The sequence below is a fragment of the Lissotriton helveticus genome, chromosome 2_2, assembly GCF_964261635.1.
Source record: "Lissotriton helveticus chromosome 2_2, aLisHel1.1, whole genome shotgun sequence".
Lineage (NCBI taxonomy): Eukaryota > Metazoa > Chordata > Amphibia > Caudata > Salamandridae > Lissotriton > Lissotriton helveticus.
In genome coordinates, this window is record NC_136060.1 from 389,467,607 (window position 1) to 389,489,131 (window position 21,525).

At 52.5% G+C, this 21,525-nt stretch overlaps 1 protein-coding gene across 10 annotated transcripts in view; it reads right to left on the reverse strand.

Annotated features, from left to right (window-relative positions):
- Positions 1-21,525, reverse strand: part of FGFR3 (fibroblast growth factor receptor 3) — a 125,031-nt gene that overhangs the window by 65,414 nt on the left and 38,092 nt on the right. For 7 of the 10 annotated variants that reach the window (XM_078678615.1, XM_078678614.1, XM_078678613.1 and 4 more), the window contains exons 3-4: positions 9,726-9,989; positions 2,272-2,325 (exon numbers count right to left, since the gene is read on the reverse strand). In XM_078678615.1, coding sequence (XP_078534741.1) covers positions 2,272-2,325; positions 9,726-9,989 — 318 coding nt within the window. The remainder of the gene's footprint in view (positions 1-2,271; positions 2,326-9,725; positions 9,990-21,525) is intronic. The other 3 variants (XM_078678618.1, XM_078678616.1, XM_078678622.1) reach the window with 1 other exon arrangement.

Here is a 21,525-nt window from a genome sequence, read left to right on the forward strand (position 1 = left end):
ACTTCCACTTCCTATCACCAGCTTCGCGACCTGTGAAGCAAGTCCCCCAACATGACTCAGAAGGAGCCATAGAGACTTGTGTGCAGGAGGTTGCGCAGTCCTTGGGGCCCCGGGTCCTAACGCCATGCTCGTCTGAGGAGCGGATCTCTGTTCAGTTTAATGACAGATCTGCATTTCGCAAAATTTTGCCCAAATTTCATGTAATTTAGCGAAAGCAAATTATACAAATTTCACACACACTGAGATTAAGAGAAGCAAGGGATGAGACAGACACCTCCCGTACCATGTTTCTATCTCCTGAATATTATGAAAGAGCAATAAAGCTGCAATACTCTCATCACCATCGGTTAGCAGATAAGAACAACAATAGTTAACTCTGCCGTGTTAAAAGTGGCGGCTTCTTAAAAATGCAGACCTTCGCAAAGACCTTTCTTGGGAACATTCTTTGACCATTCTTAGGACAAGATAAGGTTGTAAGAAAAGGTTCCTAAATACCAGATTAATTCCTGCTTCACCAGTGCTTAAAGCACACCTCTGAGCCATCTCTGGCCTTCCTCTGGCAAACCTGCTGTGTGCTCGCTTCACCACCCACCTCTCTACCACAGGATACTGAATCAATTTAAGATGCCCAATTTGGCGGAAGGCGACCCATCACCTCCTGCGAGATACAAGCTCTCCATACACTACGTTTCACACACTTTATACAATGAATCAGTGCTGGTCCAACAGTAAGATACAGTTATTCCAATAGCTAGTGCAATAAAAGTAATTCCACAGATAACCATCAATAAAAAAAATGAAACAGTAATTAGCAAAACAAAACATATTTCTTCATTTTTAGTAAATCATATACAGCTTGTTTCACAAAATATCCAACAAAAGCTCACACTCAGCTCTCAACAAGCTATTCTGACAGCTAATCAAATACACCCATAGTGTAATTTTCCAAACAGGGTGTAAATATAATGTATTCTGGCTCACTTGGCGCTACAAGAAGGAGGAAAAGAAGGCAAAGCAGAAGCAGATATTGCGAGGATACCAAGGGTATAGTATGCAATAGGGCAGATAGAAGAAAGAGGAGAATGGAAGAGTGGTGCTGGCAGGGTGGTGGGAGGGGTTACAGACAAACCTTAGAAAGAAAATAAATTAGACAGGACAGGTATGGGCCATACAACAGAGGAAGAGAAGAGAAAATATAACGAGATCATGAAAGATGAGCAATCTGGAATGGGTTGGACCGGACAGGAAAAGTAGGAAAAATGGGATGAAATTGGGGAGGATCGTAGCAGGCAAAAATGAGCTGGACTAGGAAGAGAATAAATGGAAGGTAGACCAGAATGAACAGAGGGAGCTGATTAAGAAGAGGACAGAGATGTCAGATGCCATCAGAAATCATGCAGGGATCGGTTTGACTAGAGAGAGAAGAGAACGAGAAGATAGAAGCCATCAGAAAACATTGAAGGATAGGCTTGACTAAAGAGCAAAGAGAACGAGAAAAAGAAATAGATCAGGGAGTTAGGAAGAGTGGAGAGTGAGCAAGTATGACCGAGATGTGGAAATAATGGAACAAAGAGAAGGATCAGAGCATACAGAGTGGGAAACAATGGACCAGACCAGAGAGAAAGAGAAAATAGTAAATAAGGGGATACCAAAAGAGAGAGAAGATCCAGGGAAAACAGAAAAAAATAGGAGAAAAAAGACTCCGAGGTGCCGTCATTTAAAAAAGCATGTAATAAGCCTGAAGCAGACCTGCCAACTCACACGGTGAAACTGTGTGTCACACTTTTCCGGCTCCCTTCACGCGGTCACACTGCGAGGAGCCGAAATCACACAGTGGCAGGGAAAACGAGCTGAAAACCACCACAAACAGTGGATTTTCAGGTCGTTTTCGGAGGCAGTAACCAGCCGAAGTCCATTAGGTGGTGTGAAAACACCGCAAGTCATTGTTGATAGCCTCAATGACCCTTTGTTTTAATTTTTGGGCGAGGGGCCTGGGTGCTTGGTGCAGGGCAGAGTGCCTGTAGATTTCAGCATGAGGCCCTACTCATACAGTGGCATTCATTTGTAAGTTGGCAGGTACTCTGAAGAAGTGCACGAATAACAAACAGTGATCCTAAAGCTGGGCGAGGCATGAGGACATCAGTGATGTCAACAAATGCTGGAGTTGGACAGAGAAGAAACAGCGTATTGGCGCTACACAAGCATTTCTACTCGCTTAAGACTTCAGAAACAGACATTGCACAGTTTAGCAGTTCATGGCTGGACACTTACTTCCACTTTCAGATTCCTCATCATCATCTTCGTCATCACCGGATGACGGAGAATCTGGAGGAGGAAACAACACAAGGTTTTTAAACGGAAAACCTTGATGCATTTCACAGTATACCTCTCCATTTAAAAAAGTGACAGATGAAATAAAGCAGGGTAAACTTCTGTTCCTTCATTTCTAGACATTATTTAATCTTCAGCAAATCTTTAAGAGCCCCAAAAACTTTCCAGAGCTAGGATGATACAAATTTGTTTACATCTGCATTGAAAAGGACCCCCTTAAACATGCTCCACAGATTTGTACTAAGGGTTTACACCAAAGGATGCTGTACAAGAGGTTGTATGTCATTACAACGCATGCTTTTACCCCACATGCCATTACAATGCGGGGATTACAGCGCAAGTCGTTACAACGACTTGCGTTGGGGGCGCTGGATAGTGGAATAGTTTAATTTTCTATTCCAACTCCAGTCCCCGTGGATAGTAGGGAAGGTGTTGGATAGCGCCCTCCAGAGAAAGTCATTGTAACGACTTTCGTTGTAATCCCCGCATTGTAATGGCAGTGTGGGGTAATAGTTGCGTCGTAAAGGATGTTCCCGGTACAAGATGGGGGAGTGCAAATTATCAGAGGATCACCCTCATTCGCAATTCTGGATTTCAAGAGAAAACTCGCACTAAACTCACACTCTAAATTAAGTGTCACTCCAAGAGACTATCAGGCTATTCAGACGTATGTTAAAGATGTTCAAGAATCAGCGACATCCTGTTGTCTATTTGGGACTCGTCAGTGTAATGTCACTGCCAGGCTTGTTATTACGGTTCTCCTCCCTTTCTTCAACAAGAATAAAAACTTGGCATGGAGATTGTTTCTGAGTTTGGTGATATATACACTATACTTCCCACTCAATAGGGAAAGAGAAGCAAATCAGGGAGTTAGGAAGAGCAAAGAGTGATCAAGCATGACCCAGATGTAAAAAAGGGAAGAAATGGAAGGATCAGAGCACAGATTGGGAAAGAATGTACCAGACCGGAGACAAAGAGAGAGCAGATGCAGGGAAAATAGAGAAGAACAATGGAGGAAAAAAATAAGGGGTGAGAGGCGCTGTTGTTTAAGAAAGCATGGAATAAGGTCAGAGAAACGGTGCACAGATAACACACAGGGATCCTACTTCTGGGTGAGGAATGAGGACATCAGTGAACAGGTGCTGCAGATACCTACATTTGGTGATATAGAAACCATACTTCCCACCCTTTGGGGAAAGCTACTGTTGCCAGACAAACTGCAAAAATCAGGGTCTCTTCCACTTAGAGAAGGAAAGTAAAAGAGCGACTGGTAAGCAGAAGTCTGAACAGAAGAAAAGATGGGATAAAAGGAGATATTTGGATGTGGTAACAGCGTAGTGAAGGAGATATCTGAGAAGGGCCAGAGGAGTGGTGAAAGCAGCATTTCAAGAAGTAGGGACAGAGCATGGAGAGGCAGGCACCCAACCCTCCGAGTGTACTTCGAAAGAAGTGCTCTGTGGCCTAGCAGCCTGCAGACGACTTGAGCACAATGCTGGTTTCGACCACAGGTTAAGAGCCACACTGAGTTAAGAAACAGCGCTGCAAAGTATAACTCGTCACATTCAGGGGAACAATGCTCCCACTTTCAGAGCATTGGAGCCAGAAATACTGAGCAATGGGTTAAGAAGGTCCGAGTTGTGAATGTAGGTCTCAGCCTCGAGCCCGTCTGCATACAAGGAGCTGCGGTTAAAGGGGAACCACAGCTGCCCCCCACATTACCTCAGAGACCCTGGTCCCTTTCTGTTCAGTTACCTGGTTGGCCAAAGGTTGTTAAATTAAGCTCGGTGCTGCTCAGCAATGTAACAATTACAGAATATTCACAGGCTGTATCCTGGCCTACGCGTTTCAAGATGGAAGCAAGAAGCATCACGAGAAAGGGGCCTGTCGTGACAGAGATAGAAATACACTGTTGAATATATGAGCAGCCTAGCGAGGCTTGTTCCGCTGCTTAAAATGGGCAGGTGTTGCTTTGCACAGGTTGCATAAGGCAGCAGATACACCAGTCTTACTCGCATCACCACGATGCGTCTCGTGCATCCTCGTAACACAGCTAGGGCCCTTGGGAGCCTTCTGTTCTTAACACCATCCGTGCTGCGCATTTTCCCGCTGTGCGCTGAACTTTTAAAAAACCCGCGGTTCATGACGAGCTCAGCTCATCATGAGCGTATGTGAGGTGTACCTCATGACGAGCTGAGCTCGTGATGAGCGTCGAAGGGGTTAATGTCCTCTAATCTCCATTTACTATGGATTATTTTCCAATGAGCCCCTCAGACACAAATCGATTCCAGATTCAAACAAAAGTGTGGATCTCATTTTACTACTCTCGTTCGAGCAATGAACTCCATTAAGAAGCGGAGTGGCCCGAAGTACTCAAAAATGATGCTCTTCGAAAGGTGCCAGATGCAGCAAGAACCGACTATCACCACCACTCTCATGGCTGAATGCGGCATTTCCATTTACTGTGCAAGGCGCTTCTTTCTTTTAGTCTTAATACTGATGTCTAGTTACTGTGGGGCAAATTACTGTTTATCTAAAATTCATGACACGTCCATGTGCGAAGTCAAAGGTTCTTTCTGCTTCAGGTGGCGGTGGATCTATCCGTTCAGTACTGCTTGAGGGTGAAATACTGAGGCAAATACAAAGAGGCTGATAAAACAGATAATAAAAGTGGAAAAATGAAAGAGGGAGCAATAGAGGGAGAGAGGAAGAAGGAAGAGAGACACTTACACAGAGGGCAGAGGGCAGATTACTGGAGTCAAGCATCACATGTAAGATTTTGATCTAAATTCTGTTCTACCCTGTAAACGTTCAACTTTAATTTCCAACAGGCCTGTGTCAAAAGCATGTCACCAGTCAGCGGGATAAAAGAGAGTAGGCTGTGGCGCTATCTAAATATCAAGCCTATGGCCTACTCAAACGTCTCTACACGATGTGCATGAACACGCTGAGCTATACTGCCCTCCTGCAGTCAAGCTAAAAAACAGACAAGTCTCCACTGGACACCTGTTTGGACCGGTGCCTCTAGGGCTGTTCTAAAGAACTATTATTAGGAAATATTGAAACGAAGACGGTCAGGGTGTTAAATGCCGAGCTGATGGGGAACAGTTCCTTGTTTTCACCACCTCCCAGCCACACAGCTGAACGGCTCCACCCGTGCGCCCAGCTGCCTATCTACTCAATATTGACCCTTGACCCCAGGAGCATTTAAATGCAATTGTACAGACAGCCAAATATGTTTATAAACTGGCAGGACTATTTAAGCTATCCATTAGCCACAACTGACAACATAAAGTGCACGATGGTGAAAGGGACGAAAATGACTTTAAAAGGGTCAAGTGCTTCAGTGGTTGTTAAATTCGGCTGACCTTGAAATGTCGGCGTTTACTGCATCAAAGCAGACATTTGTTAATACTGTAGGAAAGAGGAGGGACCGCTCGGAACCAGACGTTTTTTGCTTTATCGTCCTGGTGGACACCGCGCCCGGGGAAGGGCGGCCATTTTGTTATCACTGTTGTTGGAGAATCTCACTTTGTTTTTGTTGATGGTGAATTTGATAAACTAAAAAAAAAGTATCAACCAAGGCACAACAAAACTGTTTTTGTAGCGCCCTCTCCAGCTGGGTTGAATAATGAGGTTCACTTAGAGCTAATTGCGTTGTAATGACCAGTCAACAAGAGAACCATTCCGCCCCTGTTGTGCAAACAGCAGTCTGCGGCGACACAGCCCCACGCCTAATTCTATGGAATGCGTATGTGAAAAGGACTGTTTGCGCATTTGCTTTAGCTCTCGTGTGAGTAAAGCCAGGGGCAGCAATTCACCTAGGATGCAACAGGAAAACTCTGGCAAAGCACGCGCGGCTCTGCAATAAACTGGGGGTTCGGGCATAAGGGTGGTGATAACCCTGACAAGGCCTCGTGGGCTTCAGACATGCCACTTTCAGAGTCAATGGGGCTCTTCGTCTTCCAGCCAGGCTCCTTCCAATGCCCCCTGCCAGGCTCCTCTCAATGCCCCCTGCCAGGCTGCTCTCCATGCCCCCTCTCAATGCCCCCTGCCAGGCTCCTTCCAATGCCCCCTGCCAGGCTCCTCCCAATGCCCCATGCCAGGCTCCTTTCAATTACCCCTGCCAGGCTCCTCTCAATGCCGCCTGCCAGGCTCCTCCCAATGCCCCCTGCCAGGCTCCTCTCAATGCCCCCTGCCAGGCTCCTCTCAATGCCGCCTGCCAGGCTCCTCCCAAAGCCGCCTGCCAGGCTCCTCTCCATGCCCCCTCTCAATGCCCCATGCCAGGCTCCTCTCAATGCCCCCTGCCAGGCTCCTCCCAATGCCGCCTGCCAGGCTCCTCCCTATACCCCCTGCCAGGCTCCTCCCAAAGCCCCCTGCCAGGCTCCTCTCCATGCCCCCTCTCAATGCCCCCTGCCAGGCTCCTCTCAATGCCCCCTGCCAGGCTCCTCCCAATGCCCCCTGCCAGGCTCCTCTCCATGCCCCCTCTCAATGCCCCCTGCCAGGCTCCTCTCAATGCCGCCTGCCAGACTCCTCTTAATGCCCCCTGCCAGGCTCCTCTCAATGCCCCCTGCCAGGCTGCTCTCCATGCCCCCTCTCAATGCCCCCTGCCAGGCTCCGCTCAATGCCCCCTTACCAGGCTCCTCCCAATGCCGCCTGCCAGGCTCCTCTCCATGCACCATGCCAGGCTCCTCTCAATGCCCCCTGCCAGGCTCCTCTCAATGCCCCCTGCCAGTCTCCTCTCAATGCCCCCTGCCAGGCTCTGCCCAATGCCCCCTGCCAGGCTCCTCTCAATGCCCCCTGCCAGGCTCCTCTCAATGCCCCCTGCCAGGCTCCTCTCAATGCCCCCTGCCAGGCTCCTCTCAATGGCCCCTGCCAGACTCCTCTCAATGCCGCCTGCCAGGCTCCTCTCCATGCCCCCTCTCAATGCCCCCTGCCAGGCTGCTCTCCATGCCCCTTCTCAATGCCCCCTTTCAATGCCCCCTGCCAGGCTCCTCTCAATGCCGCCTGCCAGACTCCTCTTAATGCCCCCTGCCAGGCTCCTCTCAATGCCCCCTGCCAGGCTGCTCTCCATGCCCCCTCTCAGGCTCCGCTCAATGCCCCCTTACCAGGCTCCTCCCAATGCCGCCTGCCAGGCTCCTCCCAATGCCGCCTGCCAGGCTCCTCTCAATGCCACCTGCCAGGCTCCTCTCCATGCACCATGTCAGGCTCCTCTCAATGCCGCCTGCCAGGCTCCTCTCAATGCCCCCTGCCAGACTCCTCTCAATGCCCCCTGCCAGACTCCTCTCAATGCCCCCTGCCAGGCTCCTCTCAATGCCCCCTGCCAGTCTCCTCTCAATGCCCCCTGCCAGGCTCTGCCCAATGCCCCCTGCCAGGCTCCTCTCAATGCCCCCTGCCAGGCTCCTCTCAATGCCCCCTGCCAGGCTCCTCTCAATGCCCCCTGCCAGGCTCCTCTCAATGGCCCCTGCCAGACTCCTCTCAATGCCGCCTGCCAGGCTCCTCTCCATGCCCCCTCTCAATACCCCCTGCCAGGCTGCTCTCCATGCCCCTTCTCAATGCCCTCTTTCAATGCCCCCTGCCAGGCTCCTCTCAATGCCGCCTGCCAGACTCCTCTTAATGCCCCCTGCCAGGCTCCTCTCAATGCCCCCTGCCAGGCTGCTCTCCATGCCCCCTCTCAATGCCCCCTGCCAGGCTCCGCTCAATGCCCCCTTACCAGGCTCCTCCCAATGCCGCCTGCCAGGCTCCTCCCAATGCCGCCTGCCAGGCTCCTCTCAATGCCGCCTGCCAGGCTCTTCTCCATGCCAGGCTCCTCTCAATGCCGCCTGCCAGGCTCCTCTCAATGCCCCCTGCCAGTCTCCTCTCAATGCCCTCTGCCAGGCTCCTCTCAATGCCCCCTGCCAGGCTCCTCTCAGTGCCCCCTGCCAGGCTCCTCTCAATGGCCCCTGCCAGACTCCTCTCAATGCCGCCTGCCAGGCTCCTCTCAATGCCCCCTCTCAATGCCCCCTGCCAGGCTGCTCTCCATGCCCCTTCTCAATGCCCCCTTCTCAATGCCCCCTGCCAGGCTCCTCTCAATGTCGCCTGCCAGACTCCTCTTAATGCCCCCTGCCAGGCTCCTCTCAATGCCCCCTGCCAGGCTGCTCTCCATGCCCCCTCTCAATGCCCCCTGCCAGGCTCCGCTCAATGCCCCCTTACCAGGCTCCTCCCAATGCCGCCTGCCAGGCTCTTCCCAATGTTGCCTGCCAGGCTCCTCTCAATGCCCCCTGCCAGGCTCCTCTCAATGCCCCCTGCCAGGCTCCTCTCAATGCCCCCTGCCAGGCTCCTCTCAATGGCCCCTGCCAGACTCCTCTCAATGCCGCCTGCCAGGCTCCTCTCAATGCCCCCTGCCAGGCTCCTCTCAATGCCCCCTGCCAGGCTCCTCTCAATGCCCCCTGCCAGGCTCCTCTCAATGCCCCCTGCCAGGCTCCTCCCAATGCCCCCTGCCAGGCTGCTCTCCATGCCGCCTGCCAGGCTGCTCTCCATGCCCCTTCTCAATGCCCCCTTTCAATGCCCCCTGCCAGGCTCCTCTCAATGCCGCCTGCCAGACTCCTCTTAATGCCCCCTGCCAGGCTGCTCTCCATGCCCCCTGCCAGGCTCCGCTCAATGCCCCCTTACCAGGCTCCTCCCAATGCCGCCTGCCAGGCTCCTCCCAATGCCGCCTGCCAGACTCCTCTCAATGCCCCCTGCCAGACTCCTCTCAATGCCCTCTGCCAGACTCCTCTCAATGCCCCCTGCCAGGCTCCTCTCAATGCCCCCTGCCAGGCTGCTCTCCATGCCCCCTCTCAATGCCCCCTTACCAGGCTCCGCTCAATGCCCCCTATCCAGGCTCCTCCCAATGCCCCCTGCCAGGCTCCTCTCAATGCCCCCTGCCAGGCTCCTCTCAATGGCCCCTGCCAGACTCCTCTCAATGCCGCCTGCCAGACTCCTCTCAATGCCGCCTGCCAGGCTCCTCTCAATGCCGCCTGCCAGGCTCCTCTCAATGCCCCTGCCAGGCTCCTCTCAATGCCCCCTGCCAGGCTCCTCTCAATGCCCCCTGCCAGGCTCCTCTCAATGCCCCCTGCCAGGCTCCTCCCAATGGCCCCTGCCAGGCTGCTCTCCATGCCGCCTGCCAGGCTCCTCTCAATGCCCCTGCCAGGCTCCTCTCAATGCTGCCTGCCAGGCTCCTCTTAACGCCCCCTGCCAGGCTCCTCTCAATGCCGCCTGCCAGGCTCCTCTCAATGCCCCTGCCAGGCTCCTCTCAATGCTGCCTGCCAGGCTCCTTTCAATGCCCCCTGCCAGGCTCCTCTCAATGCCCCCTGCCAGGCTCCTCCCAATGCCCCCTGCCAGGCTGCTCTCCATGTCCCCTCCCGCTCCCCACTCACCGGTCACCCTGACGGTCACGTTGCGGAGCACCTCGCTGGACTGCCAGGCCTTGCAGCTGTACACTCCCGAGTCGTCGTAGGACACGTTGATGATCTTGAGCAGTTTCTGGCCGGTGTGGGTCCGGTTGGTGGGCGCTACTGAGATCCCGTCCTTGAACCAGAGCACGGACATCGAGGCGCCCGGGCTGCTGCAGGCCAGCTCGATGGTCTCCCCCGTGCCCAGCAGGAGCTCTTCCACCAGGGCGCCGCCGCCGGGGAGGGGGTCTGCGGGGAGAAGAGGGCGCGTTAACAGAGCAGCAGCGATGCAGCACAGCTATCAGGGCATTACTGAACCAGCTATCGGGACATCACTGAGCCAGCTATCGGGACATCACTGAGCCAGCTATCGGGACATCACTGAACCAGCTATCGGGACATCACTGAACCAGCTATCGGGACATCACTATCAGGACATTACTGAACCAGCTATCGGGACATCACTATCAGGACATTACTGAACCAGCTATCGGGAGATTACTGAACCAGCTATCGGGAGATTACTGAACCAGCTATCGGGAGATTACTGAACCAGCTACTGGGACATCACTGAACCAGCTATCGGGACATCACTGAATCAGCTATCGGGACATCACTATCAGGACATTACTGAACAAGCTATCGGGAGATTACTGAACCAGCTACTGGGACATCACTGAGCCAGCTATCGGGACATCACTGAACCAGCTATAGGGACATCACTGAACCAGCTATAGGGACATCACTGAACCAGCTATAGGGACATCACTGAACCAGCTATCGGGACATCACTGAACCAGCTATCGGGACATCACTGAACCAGCTATCGGGACATCACTGAACCAGCTATCGGGAGATTACTGAACCAGCTATCGGGAGATTACTGAACCAGCTATCGGGAGATTACTGAACCAGCTATCGGGAGATTACTGAACCAGCTACTGGGACATCACTGAGCCAGCTATCGGGACATCACTGAACCAGCTATCGGGACATCACTGAACCAGCTATCGGGACATCACTATCAGGACATTGCTGAACCAGCTATCGCTGAACTAGCTATCGGGACATCGCTGAACCAGCTATCGGGACATCGCTGAACCAGCTATCGGGACATCAATCACATTATTGAACCAGAGTTTATCGGACACCCTTACTACTGACGGTCGTAATTCTTCATTGACCTGTGCAGGTCCGAGTTTGCACTGTTGTGCTTCAACCGTGAGTTGCCGAAGCTCATAAGTTACAAGACAGACATACAGCAGGCTGCCCAAACGGACACAAGAAATTATTCGCCGTTTTCGATAAGCCTTGGACCTTAAAAGCGCGCGCACTCTCACCGAGTGTTATTAAACCCATTTGTCATGTTCCATGGCGGCTCCGAGGCAGACGGCGAGCAGCGCCCCGCCGGGCCCCGGAGTGGGCCGTGAAGAAGGCGCTGTGTGCACAGACGTGTGGTATGTACCGCTGACCTTGCAGGCTCCGAGGCCCATCCACACAGGTTAGTACAAATAAACACGAGGCACAAAAACTCACAGCCTTTTATGAACTATGCACGACTATCAGCTGCACTCAATCTGTCCAACTGAACTATTCCCAGGCACCTCAGAAGCAACACTCCCCGCCAGCAGGTAGAAAACAGCAGTAACAGGCCTTCAATAAGCTCTTGTGTATTTATGACAGTCAGAACGTAATGCGCAGGTTGAGGAACACTTAAAGTTAAAGCTTGGTGCAAGCACGAAGCTCACAAGTACGGGCCACACCGAAGTGCAGAGCACACAGTAAGCACCAGGAACTTTAAAGCTTGGTGCAAGCACGGAGCTCACAAGCCCCCGGCCACACCGAAGTGCAGAGCACCCCGTAAGCACCAGTAACTTTAAAGCTTGGTGAAAGCAAGGGGATCACAAGCCCCGGCCACATCGAAGTGCAGAGCACCCGTAAGCACCAGGAACTTTAAAGCTTGGTGAAAGCACGAGGCTCACAAGTACGGGCCACACCGAAGTGCAGAGCACACAGTAAGCACCAGTAACTTTAAAGCTTGGTGAAAGCAAGGGGATCACAAGCCCCGGCCACATCGAAGTGCAGAGCACCCGTAAGCACCAGGAACTTTAAAGCTTGGTGAAAGCACGAGGCTCACAAGTACGGGCCACACCGAAGTGCAGAGCACCCCATAAGCACCAGGAACTTTAAAGCTTGGTTTAACCATGGAGCTCACAAGTCCCCAGCCACACCGAAGTGGAGAGCAGCCCGTAAGCACCAGGAACTTTAAAGCTTAGTGCAAGCACAGAGCTCACAAGTCCCCGGCCACACCGAAGTGCAGAGCACACGTTAAGCACCAGGAACTTTAAAGCTTGGTGCAAGCACAGAGCTCACAAGCCCCCGGCCACACCGAATTGCAGAGCACCCCGTAAGCACCAAGACCTTTAAAGCTTGGTGCAAGCACGGAGCTCACAAGCCCCCGGCCACACCGAAATGCAGAGCACCCCGTAAGCACCAGGAACTTTAAAGCTTGGTGCAAGCACGGAGCTCACAAGCCCCCGGCCACACCGAAGTGCAAAGCACCCTGTAAGCACCAAGACCTTTAAAGCTTGGTGCAAGCACAGAGCTCACAAACCCCTGGCCACACCGAAGTGCAAAGCACCCTGTAAGCACCAAGAACTTTAAAGCTTGGTGCAAGCACGGAGCTCACAAGCCCCCGGCCACACCGAAGTGCAGAGCACCCCGTAAGCACCAGGAACTTTAAAGCTTGGTGCAAGCACGGAGCTCACATGCCCCCGGCCACACCGAAATGCAGAGCACCCCGTAAGCACCAAGACCGTTAAAGCTTGGTGCAAGCACGGAGCTCACAAGCCCCCGGCCACACCGAAGTGCAAAGCACCCCGTAAGCACCAGGAACTTTAAAGCTTGGTGAAAGCACGAGGCTCACAAGTACGGGCCACACCGAAGTGCAGAGCACCCCGTAAGCACCAGGAACTTTAAAGCTTGGTGCAAGCACGGTGCTCACAAGCCCCCGGCCACACCGAAGTGCAGAGCACCCCGTAAGCACCAGGAACTTTAAGGCTTGGTGCAAGCACAGAGCTCAGAAGACCCTGGCCACACCGAAGTGCAGAGCACACAGTAAGCACCAGGAACTTTAAAGCTTGGTGCAAGCACGGAGCTCAGAAGACCCTGGCCACACCGAAGTGCAGAGCACACAGTAAGCACCAGGAACTTTAAAGCTTGGTGCAAGCACTGAGCTCACAAGCCCCCGGCCACACCGAAGTGCAGAGCACCCCGTAAGCACCAGGAACTTTAAAGCTTGGTGCAAGCACGGAGCTCAGAAGACCCTGGCCACACCGAAGTGCAGAGCACACAGTAAGCACCAGGAACTTTAAAGCTTGGTGCAAGCATGGAGCTCACAAGCCCCCGGCCACACCGATGTGCAGAGCACACAGTAAGCACCAGGAACTTTAAAGCTTGGTGCAAGCACAAGGCTTACAAGCCCCTGGCCACACCGAAGTGCAAAGCACCCCATAAGCACCAAGACCTTTAAAGCTTGGTGCAAGCACAGAGCTCACAAGCCCCTGGCCACACCGAAGTGCAAAGCACCCTGTAAGCACCAAGAACGTTAAAGCTTGGTGCAAGCACAGAGCTCACAAGCCCCCGGCCACACCGAAGTGCAAAGCACCCTGTAAGCACCAAGAACGTTAAAGCTTGGTGCAAGCACAGAGCTCACAAGCCCCCGGCCACACCGAAGTGCAGAGCACCCCGTAAGCACCAGGAACTTCAAAGCTTGGTGCAAGCACAGAGCTCACAAGCCCCCGGCCACACCGAAGTGCAGAGCACCCCGTAAGCACCAAGAACTTTAAAGCTTGGTGCCACCACGGAGCTCACAAGCCCCCGGCCACACCGAAGTGCAGAGCACCCCGTAAGCACCAGGAACTTTAAAGCTTGGTGCAAGCACGGAGCTCACAAGTCCCCGGCCACACCGAAGTGCAGAGCACACGTTAAGCACCAGGAACTTTAAAGCTTGGTGCAAGCACAGAGCTCACAAGCCCCCGGCCACACCAAAGTGCAGAGCACCCCGTAAGCACCAGGAACTTTAAAGCTTGGTGCAAGCACAAGGCTTACAAGCCCCTGGCCACACCGAAGTGCAGAGCACACGGTAAGCACCAGGACATTTAAAGCTTGGTGCAAGCACGGAGCTCACAAGCCCCCGGCCACACCGAAGTGCAGAGCACACAGTAAGCACCAGGAACTTTAAAGCTTGGTGCAAGCACGGAGCTCACAAGCCCCCGGCCACACCGAAGTGCAGAGCACACGGTAAGCACCAGGAACTTTAAAGCTTGGTGAAAGCACAGAGCTCACAAGCCCCTGGCCACACCGAAGTGCAGAGCACACGTTAAGCACCAGGAACTTTAAAGCTTGGTGAAAGCACGGAGCTCAGAAGTCCCCGGCCACACCGAAGTGCAGAGCACCCCGTAAGCACCAGGAACTTAAAAGCTTGGTGCAAGCAAGCCCCTGGCCACACCGAAGTGCAGAGCACACGGTAAGCACCAGGACCTTTAAAGCTTGGTGCAAGCACGCAGCTCACAAGCCCCCGGCCACACCGAAGTGCAGAGCACACGGTAAGCACCAGGAACTTTAAAGCTTGGTAAGCACGGAGCTCACAAGCCTCCGGCCACACCGAAGTGCAGAGCACACGGTAAGCACCAGGAACTTTAAAGCTTGGTGAAAGCACAGAGTTCACAAGTCCCCGGCCACACTGAAGTGCAGAGCACACAGTAAGCACCAGGAACTTGCTTGGTGAAAGCACAGAGCTCACAAGCCCCCGGCCACACCGAAGTGCAGAGCACACGTTAAGCACCAGGAACTTTAAAACTTGGTACAAGCATGGAGCTCACAAGCCCCCGGCCACACCGAAGTGCAGAGCACCCCGTAAGCACCAGGAACTTTAAAGCTTGGTGCAAGCATGGAGCTCACAAGCCCCCGGCCACACCGAAGTGCAAAGCACCCCGTAAGCACCAGGAACTTTAAAGCTTGGTGAAAGCACAGAGCTCAGAAGCCCCCGGCCACACCGAACTGCAGAGCACCCCGTAAGCACCAGGAACTTTTGGAGAAAGCGCCGCTCTATACTGTGGAGCGTCCTGTTCATGTGAAGGGGGCCCTGTGTGCATTTAGTAAGTGAACAAACCCCGCATGGGCGAGCATCCCCCTCCCAACCCCAGCATGCGCTCAAACACCCCTGAAAGGATCTACATAGCCTGTGGTCACCCAGTCGCCTCAGAAGCGAGTTTTGTGGGGGTATTTTTAGCCGTGGTTCGTAGCCTATTCACAGAGAGGGGGTCGCGGCGCTAGTGTGTACATTTCAGAATGAAAACAGGCATCTCAGGTGATGCCACAGGAGTCCACCTATTTCGAGGGCCCTGCGGTACCAGGCCAAAGCCGCTGCGATTCACGAAGACTGCACGGGTGTCTACCATTGTGTACAGAGGCTGTGCACAAGGCATGGCGTGGCCAGGAGCTGGCGACACATGCCCAGGCCACCAGAACACGTCGCGCCAGAAGCTGGTGCCCCCACATGCCAAGGCCACCAGAACCCGCCGCGCCAGACGCTAGTGCCCCCACATGGCAAGGGCACCAGCATCCGTCGCACCAGAAGCTGGTGCCACCACATGGCAAGGCCACCAGCACCCGTCACGCCAGAAGCTGGTGCCACCACATGGCAAGGCCACCAGCACCCTTCACGCCAGAAGCTGGTGCCACCACATGCCAAGGCCACCAGAACCTGCAGCGCCAGAAGCTGGTGCCACCACATGGCAAGGGCACCAGCATCCGTCGCGCCAGAAGCTGGTGCCACCACATGCCAAGGCCACCAGCACCCGTCACGCCAGAAGCTGGTGCCACCACATGGCAAGGCCACCATCACCCGTCCAGCTAGAAGCTGGTGCCACCACATGCCAAGGCCACCAGAACCTGCAGCGCCAGAAGCTGGTGCCACCACATGGCAAGGCCACCAGCACCCGTCACGCCAGAAGCTGGTGCCACCACATGCCAAGGCCACCATCACCCGTCCAGCTAGAAGCTGGTGCCACCACATGCCAAGGCCACCAGAACCTGCCGCGCCAGAAGCTGGTGCCACCACATGCCAAGGCCACCAGCACCCGTCCAGCTAGAAGCTGGTGCCACCCCATGCCAAGGCCACCAGAACCCGCTGCGAAATAAGCTGGTGCCACCAGACCTGCAGCGCGCCTCTTACTTGCTCACTATCGGGCGCACACGTTGACCATCAGCCACAGGGCCTGTGCAATGCAACCATTCACTCGGGCCTCTGCGCAGAGGAGGCGAGGCGCTGCGAAGTCTGATACAGTAGCGTCGTCTGACTCCGAAGAACACACAAGCCGTAGAACCGGTCCGAGGACGACGCGGAGGCTGGCACACACAGCACTGGAGCTCCAAAAACCCACTCTCCAACCCTGCCCATGCAATCACACCGACGGCGCAGGCATTGTTGGTACATGTCCAGGACATTTTAATTGGCACATAAACCAACTCTTTCCACATCTAATTAGAAATGCAGCGGGGCACATCATATAAGCGAATGCGTAAAAAAAGCTGAACAGTTTGCATTTACTGAAAATGTTGGTGGTGTGGTTCGAGAGAAAGTAGCACAAGACTCTGCCAGTCTTTTTGAAGATTAAAGCGGATCACTGTTAACAAGAGGGCAGCCGAGAAGGCCTCTAATGCTATATGTATTGTTTATACTGCTATCGAAGTCTTCCTTCCTTAAAGACGGGACAGAGGCCCTCTGGCATCTGTCTACGACGCCTGCAGAGTCGCCACCGTTTGGCTGCAGAGCCCAGTGGCAGCAGTCTGTGTACAGAACAGTGGGGCCCACTTGGAGAGCCTCCTACATTAGCCTGGCAGATAAAGCTCAGGAGTATGGGATGTTCGGCCCTCAGTGCTGGGACAGCTCAGCGGATGGCTCATATGTAAACAGATGCTTGGTACAGTCATTGCTATTGTTTGCATAATTTTTCTTAGAATTGTTGTTTGAAAATGTTCCTTGTATGCTCATCAACTATTACTAGAACTCTCAAATTGTTTACATTTTACTGCCTGGATTTTATGATCGTCATGTTTGTGCGAGATCACCTTTTACCCGCGGCCATGCAGAAGTGTCTTGTCATTGATTTGGTCGAGTTGGAGGGGACCGTGGGCCAAGCTGGGGGTCCCCAGTCACTATTAGCAGGAGCAGTCCTAGCCGAGGCAGTACGACCAGCCCCCCCCCAACTCTTTATTAACAGCCTTTTTTCCCTCATGTATTCCTCCACCCAAGGAATGTTTAGAGACAAGGCCCTCTGCTAAGCATACCCTTTCAAGGGGGGTGTACAAACCCATGCCAGCCCCCTTGAAGACTGCGTTACCGCTGCAGTGTTCTCCTGGTTCAATAATGAAATATAGGGCAAACTCCTCACACTGGTACAGTCCCAATCACACACGGAGAATGCTGCTAATTGTGCACTTTCCCCCTGAAGTTCCTGGTATGTGTTAATAATCCTTCGCAATGGATACCAGGTTGGTGGCCTTTGACAATGGGATAATTTCCTCCTCCCGTCCTTACCATCTCGTTTGCGCCTTAGGTAAACAAGGTAACCACTGTTGGGATGCTTAAGATCAATCATCGTGAATTCCTTTGTTGTTCATTTAGTACACCTCAGAGATAGTTTTCCATATTTTCTGATGCATTTTTCCCACTTGGGAAACTGTCAACATGTTTCCACCCAATAATCTTTTCAAAGGGGCTTATCAGAACAACGACTGCCAAAAATAAGAATATCCTGTAAAGAACAGTTACAATTATTTCCATGAGATCATTACCATAGTGACAAGTGGTCGCAACAAATTAGCACCACCATGTGCCATGCAAAGGAATTTACAATGATTGCCCGGTAAATGTTCTAACACTAGAGCAACTGTTCTATAAAGAAGGAACATAAAAGAGCTAGTGCGTTGGCAAATAGACTGACCACCTTGAATGATTTAATTATATTTGTGTACCATTTTATGAACATTATTAATACCAATTTTATTGAACTGTACCCCAACACTGTACCATGACAGATACCACAAAAGGGAGGTGGTTAACTTTCACGCTGCACATTTTTTTAGGTTACACAGAGATTCCCTCCACCTGACCTGAATTGAGATTACAATAACTCAGTGCTAAGAAATTGGTCTTATTGGTGCCTTTTACATTTCGAGGTCCTTGAAATTCATTGAATGTTCTAAAGCTAGAACTGATGATAGAAGACACGAGGTTGTGACTCAGAATAACTGATTGAATATAATTAGACTTTGGAGGTATTGGTCTCCATTTCCAAGTCTTTAAACAGACCAAGCACCCATCCTTTATAGCTCTGCATCTGCGGGACGCTCTCCGCAGACGAAGAGGAGCAATAGGGCCCGGACCCCCCATCGTGCTCCCTCGCCCCGCCTGCCACGTCAAGTGATACATACCACAATCAACTTCAGTACTACCAGAAAGTGGGTGTAAAACGGCCATGTTTAATTTTCAACATTCATAAACATGACTAAAAACAGTACATATTAAAATGTATTAACTTCATATCACACTTTTAATATTGACATTCAAATTTATCATAACTATCTATTAAGACTAATTACTTTCTCCCCAGCACTAAGGGGCCCTCTGGCTCGCATCTCCAAATCTGAGACCCACTCAAGGCACAACCCACCTGCGTCCTTGAGTGGTGGGCCCCAGCCCTCCGGTCCTTGTCCGCCATATTCGGGGCCCACCCCTCTACCACCAGGCTGCCCAGGAGGCTCGTAGGGAATACCATGGGACCGCTGCCCCCTGCCCCATTAGGGCTGGGGCCCTAATGGGGCCCCAGCTGGTGGCCCCATTCTCCCTGCGGAGAGCTTATCGTCTCTCCCCTCAGTGCTGGCCTAGGGAGTACGCAAGGAGGACTCCCGTTAACCCTGTAAATCAATGTCAATGTTCTGTGGCCTCTTTTCCGCCAAAGGTCCCCCTCAAACTATTAATCCTAAGGGACGGGTGGGTGGGAGTTTGCGTCCACGGGGCGCAGTCCAGTGCAGGCGGGAAAGAGAGACTGAACCTGGGTTCCAGTCGCCTAAATAGGCCTGAGTCTCCGCCCCACCTGCACCGGACGTGCGTCACCGTGACCCGGAAGGATTTCGGGCGGCCGGTCGCCCATTGGGCTAGCCTGGCCGCCTCACATTGCTGGGGCGCGGCGAGGGGCCGGGCCCTATTGGCGCGCTCCTCGAGCCCCGCGCTTGGAAGAAGCAGCCATCAGGGATGGACACAGTTACCTAGGAGGAGTATCTACGTTTTCAGCTTTCGGTGCAAACGGCGCAGAAGCCTTGTTTCACCTTCAGACTGCTTGGACTCTGAAACACACAAGTTCACAGAAGCACTTGAACGCACTCAGAAACAGCTGTTGCATGAACAATGGTTAGAAGAGGGAGCTGCCATCATGGACAAACTGCTTTGCGCCATTAGCCATGGCCACATCCAGTACAACTGGACCAAGCTGTCCATACACTGCATGTCATTTATGCCTGTATTAAAAGGCTTTCTGACACTTTACAAAAACAGGAGGTTGCTGAATGTTCTGCTAAGGTACATTTGTTTTAATGGCAAGTTTTATGCTTGTCCAAGCTATAGACCTGTTGACCATCGTGTAACACCATCCTCCACCTCCTAGGATATCAACTGTAGGGAGTGTCCACAGTGGGTGCAAGAGGGCTTGATCCCAGGCTAACCACTGTCTCTGTAAGTTCCATTTAGACTCACTGTATGCACAGTTATGTGACTATACTAAAAACCTGGCCTGACTACGACCTCTTAGATCTGCACTGGACACCCTTAGTCTAGCACAGGAAAACAAGCAAATTTCCCTTGCACCACGCAGGCTGTAGCAATCCTAGTTAGCACACAAATCAATCAAGAAAGGGCAGACTTGGGTAAAGTGCCCCTTGAACTAACCAATCCTACCGATCTGTCAGAATTAAAAGTAAGAGAAGACCGACTAACACTGCAGCCCTGGTGCACACTGGGGACCCCAAACGGAGCAGCTCTTCTGTAGGTCTAAGAATCCTAAGCAATCCTACATCAAACGAGGCTCGATTAAACGTTTGTCATCGCTGCTTTCAAAGAAAGATGGAGTCAGATCCGGTTGTGAGTGGGATTAAAAACATGAGACATGGACCCCTTCACAGTGTACAGGACCAGCAGCGCTGGCTGCGGAAGAAAGCCCCGGCAGTTTCTTCCTCTTCACATCAAAGCCCCGTCTGGGGAAATTCTGGTGCGTAGGAAGGAGTCTCGCAGCAAGCTATTCTTTGAAATGAAGACACAGGACAGCGAGGGACCAGCTATCGCCAAGGAGTGGGCTTCACCGGAAGAAACACTGCTAACGGCAAAGAAATGCACCAGTGGGGTCTAAAAGCATCAGAAAAACACTTCGGAATTAGAAACTCAACTTTTATCATCTGATGTGAAAGCTGGAAGAACTCACACTTTGAAGTTCACACCTCTGTACTCCGCAAACTAAAAGGTTTATTTAGATCTTCCACAATTGCCTAAAATGAGGTGTTACTTCCAAACCCTAACCAACAGGTCACTTCCTGCATTTAAAAAGGCAGTCTGCAGAGAAAGCCTTCGAGAGAAGGGTGCTTTTCCGTTACCATAAACATTCTGCCACCCACTTCTTTTGAGAACACATAATAGAACGAATTACGAGAAGCGAGATGGCTTTCGGTAGTGTACGGTTCTCATACACAAATCCATCCTTTGCTTTACTTGGGGGCAGTTCTTTGAGCACAGGGCTGTTTGTACAGCACTACAGACTTGGATGGGCTTCTGGGAAGGCAAGCCAGATGCCACTTTGATGGGGGTTAATAAATCGGCCCAGTCTGCAGGAGAAAATTGTTGACTTTGTGCTGTGCAAACTCTAATTTCCATCAGCATGAGAGGTTTCACAGATTAAATGGCATTCAAGGCGCGATATTAACTTTTCACGCTGCCTCCAGCCATCCTTTCAACGGGGCTCTCCAGTAACCAGCCTTATGCTCACCCATAACAATCATTCCACAACACGTATGCATCGCTTAGAAACAGAAGCCTTCCCCCAGCTCCACGCAGTGTTTTATTCCTGGGTAAGGGGGCCAGGGAGATGTAAAACGCCCCTGTGAGGAGGGTGCAATGTTAGGCCCAGGGATCCAGTGGATCCCACCCTTCCTCTGATCAAGGCACGCTTTGGGTCCGAGACTGGGGATGAGGAGGTGGAGGTACTACTTGCCTTCAGCTCCACAACATAAATTGGTGAAGTGACCTCCGCAGCCCACGTCACTCCTGACCCAGGCATCACAAGCGCGTAGAAGTATTAAGGGCTAACCCACTTTGTGCTGACCCTCTAAGCTCCCACTACTCCCGGACCAGACCTTTGGAGGAGGACTCCTTGCCACACATAGAGGTCTGTTTTTGCTTGCCTTATACCCTCCACGCCACCTCGCGTGGGTCAAAGGGGCAGCATACATTTTTTTAAGGACAGTGCCCTCATCACCATTACCACTGAGGTTGCAAACAGTAATTTCCCATTCTGTAAAGACATGCGCACCAGGAGGAGTAGAGCCACAGTTCAGACAGCAGGTAGGGCATGGGGCTGCAGCTCTTGGGGTGGGGTAGACCCCTATGACCTTGCGGTTGGGAGGACCATGGCATGTGTCCGGTTCTCCAGAGGTCAGGGACTGTCCCCCTGGGACG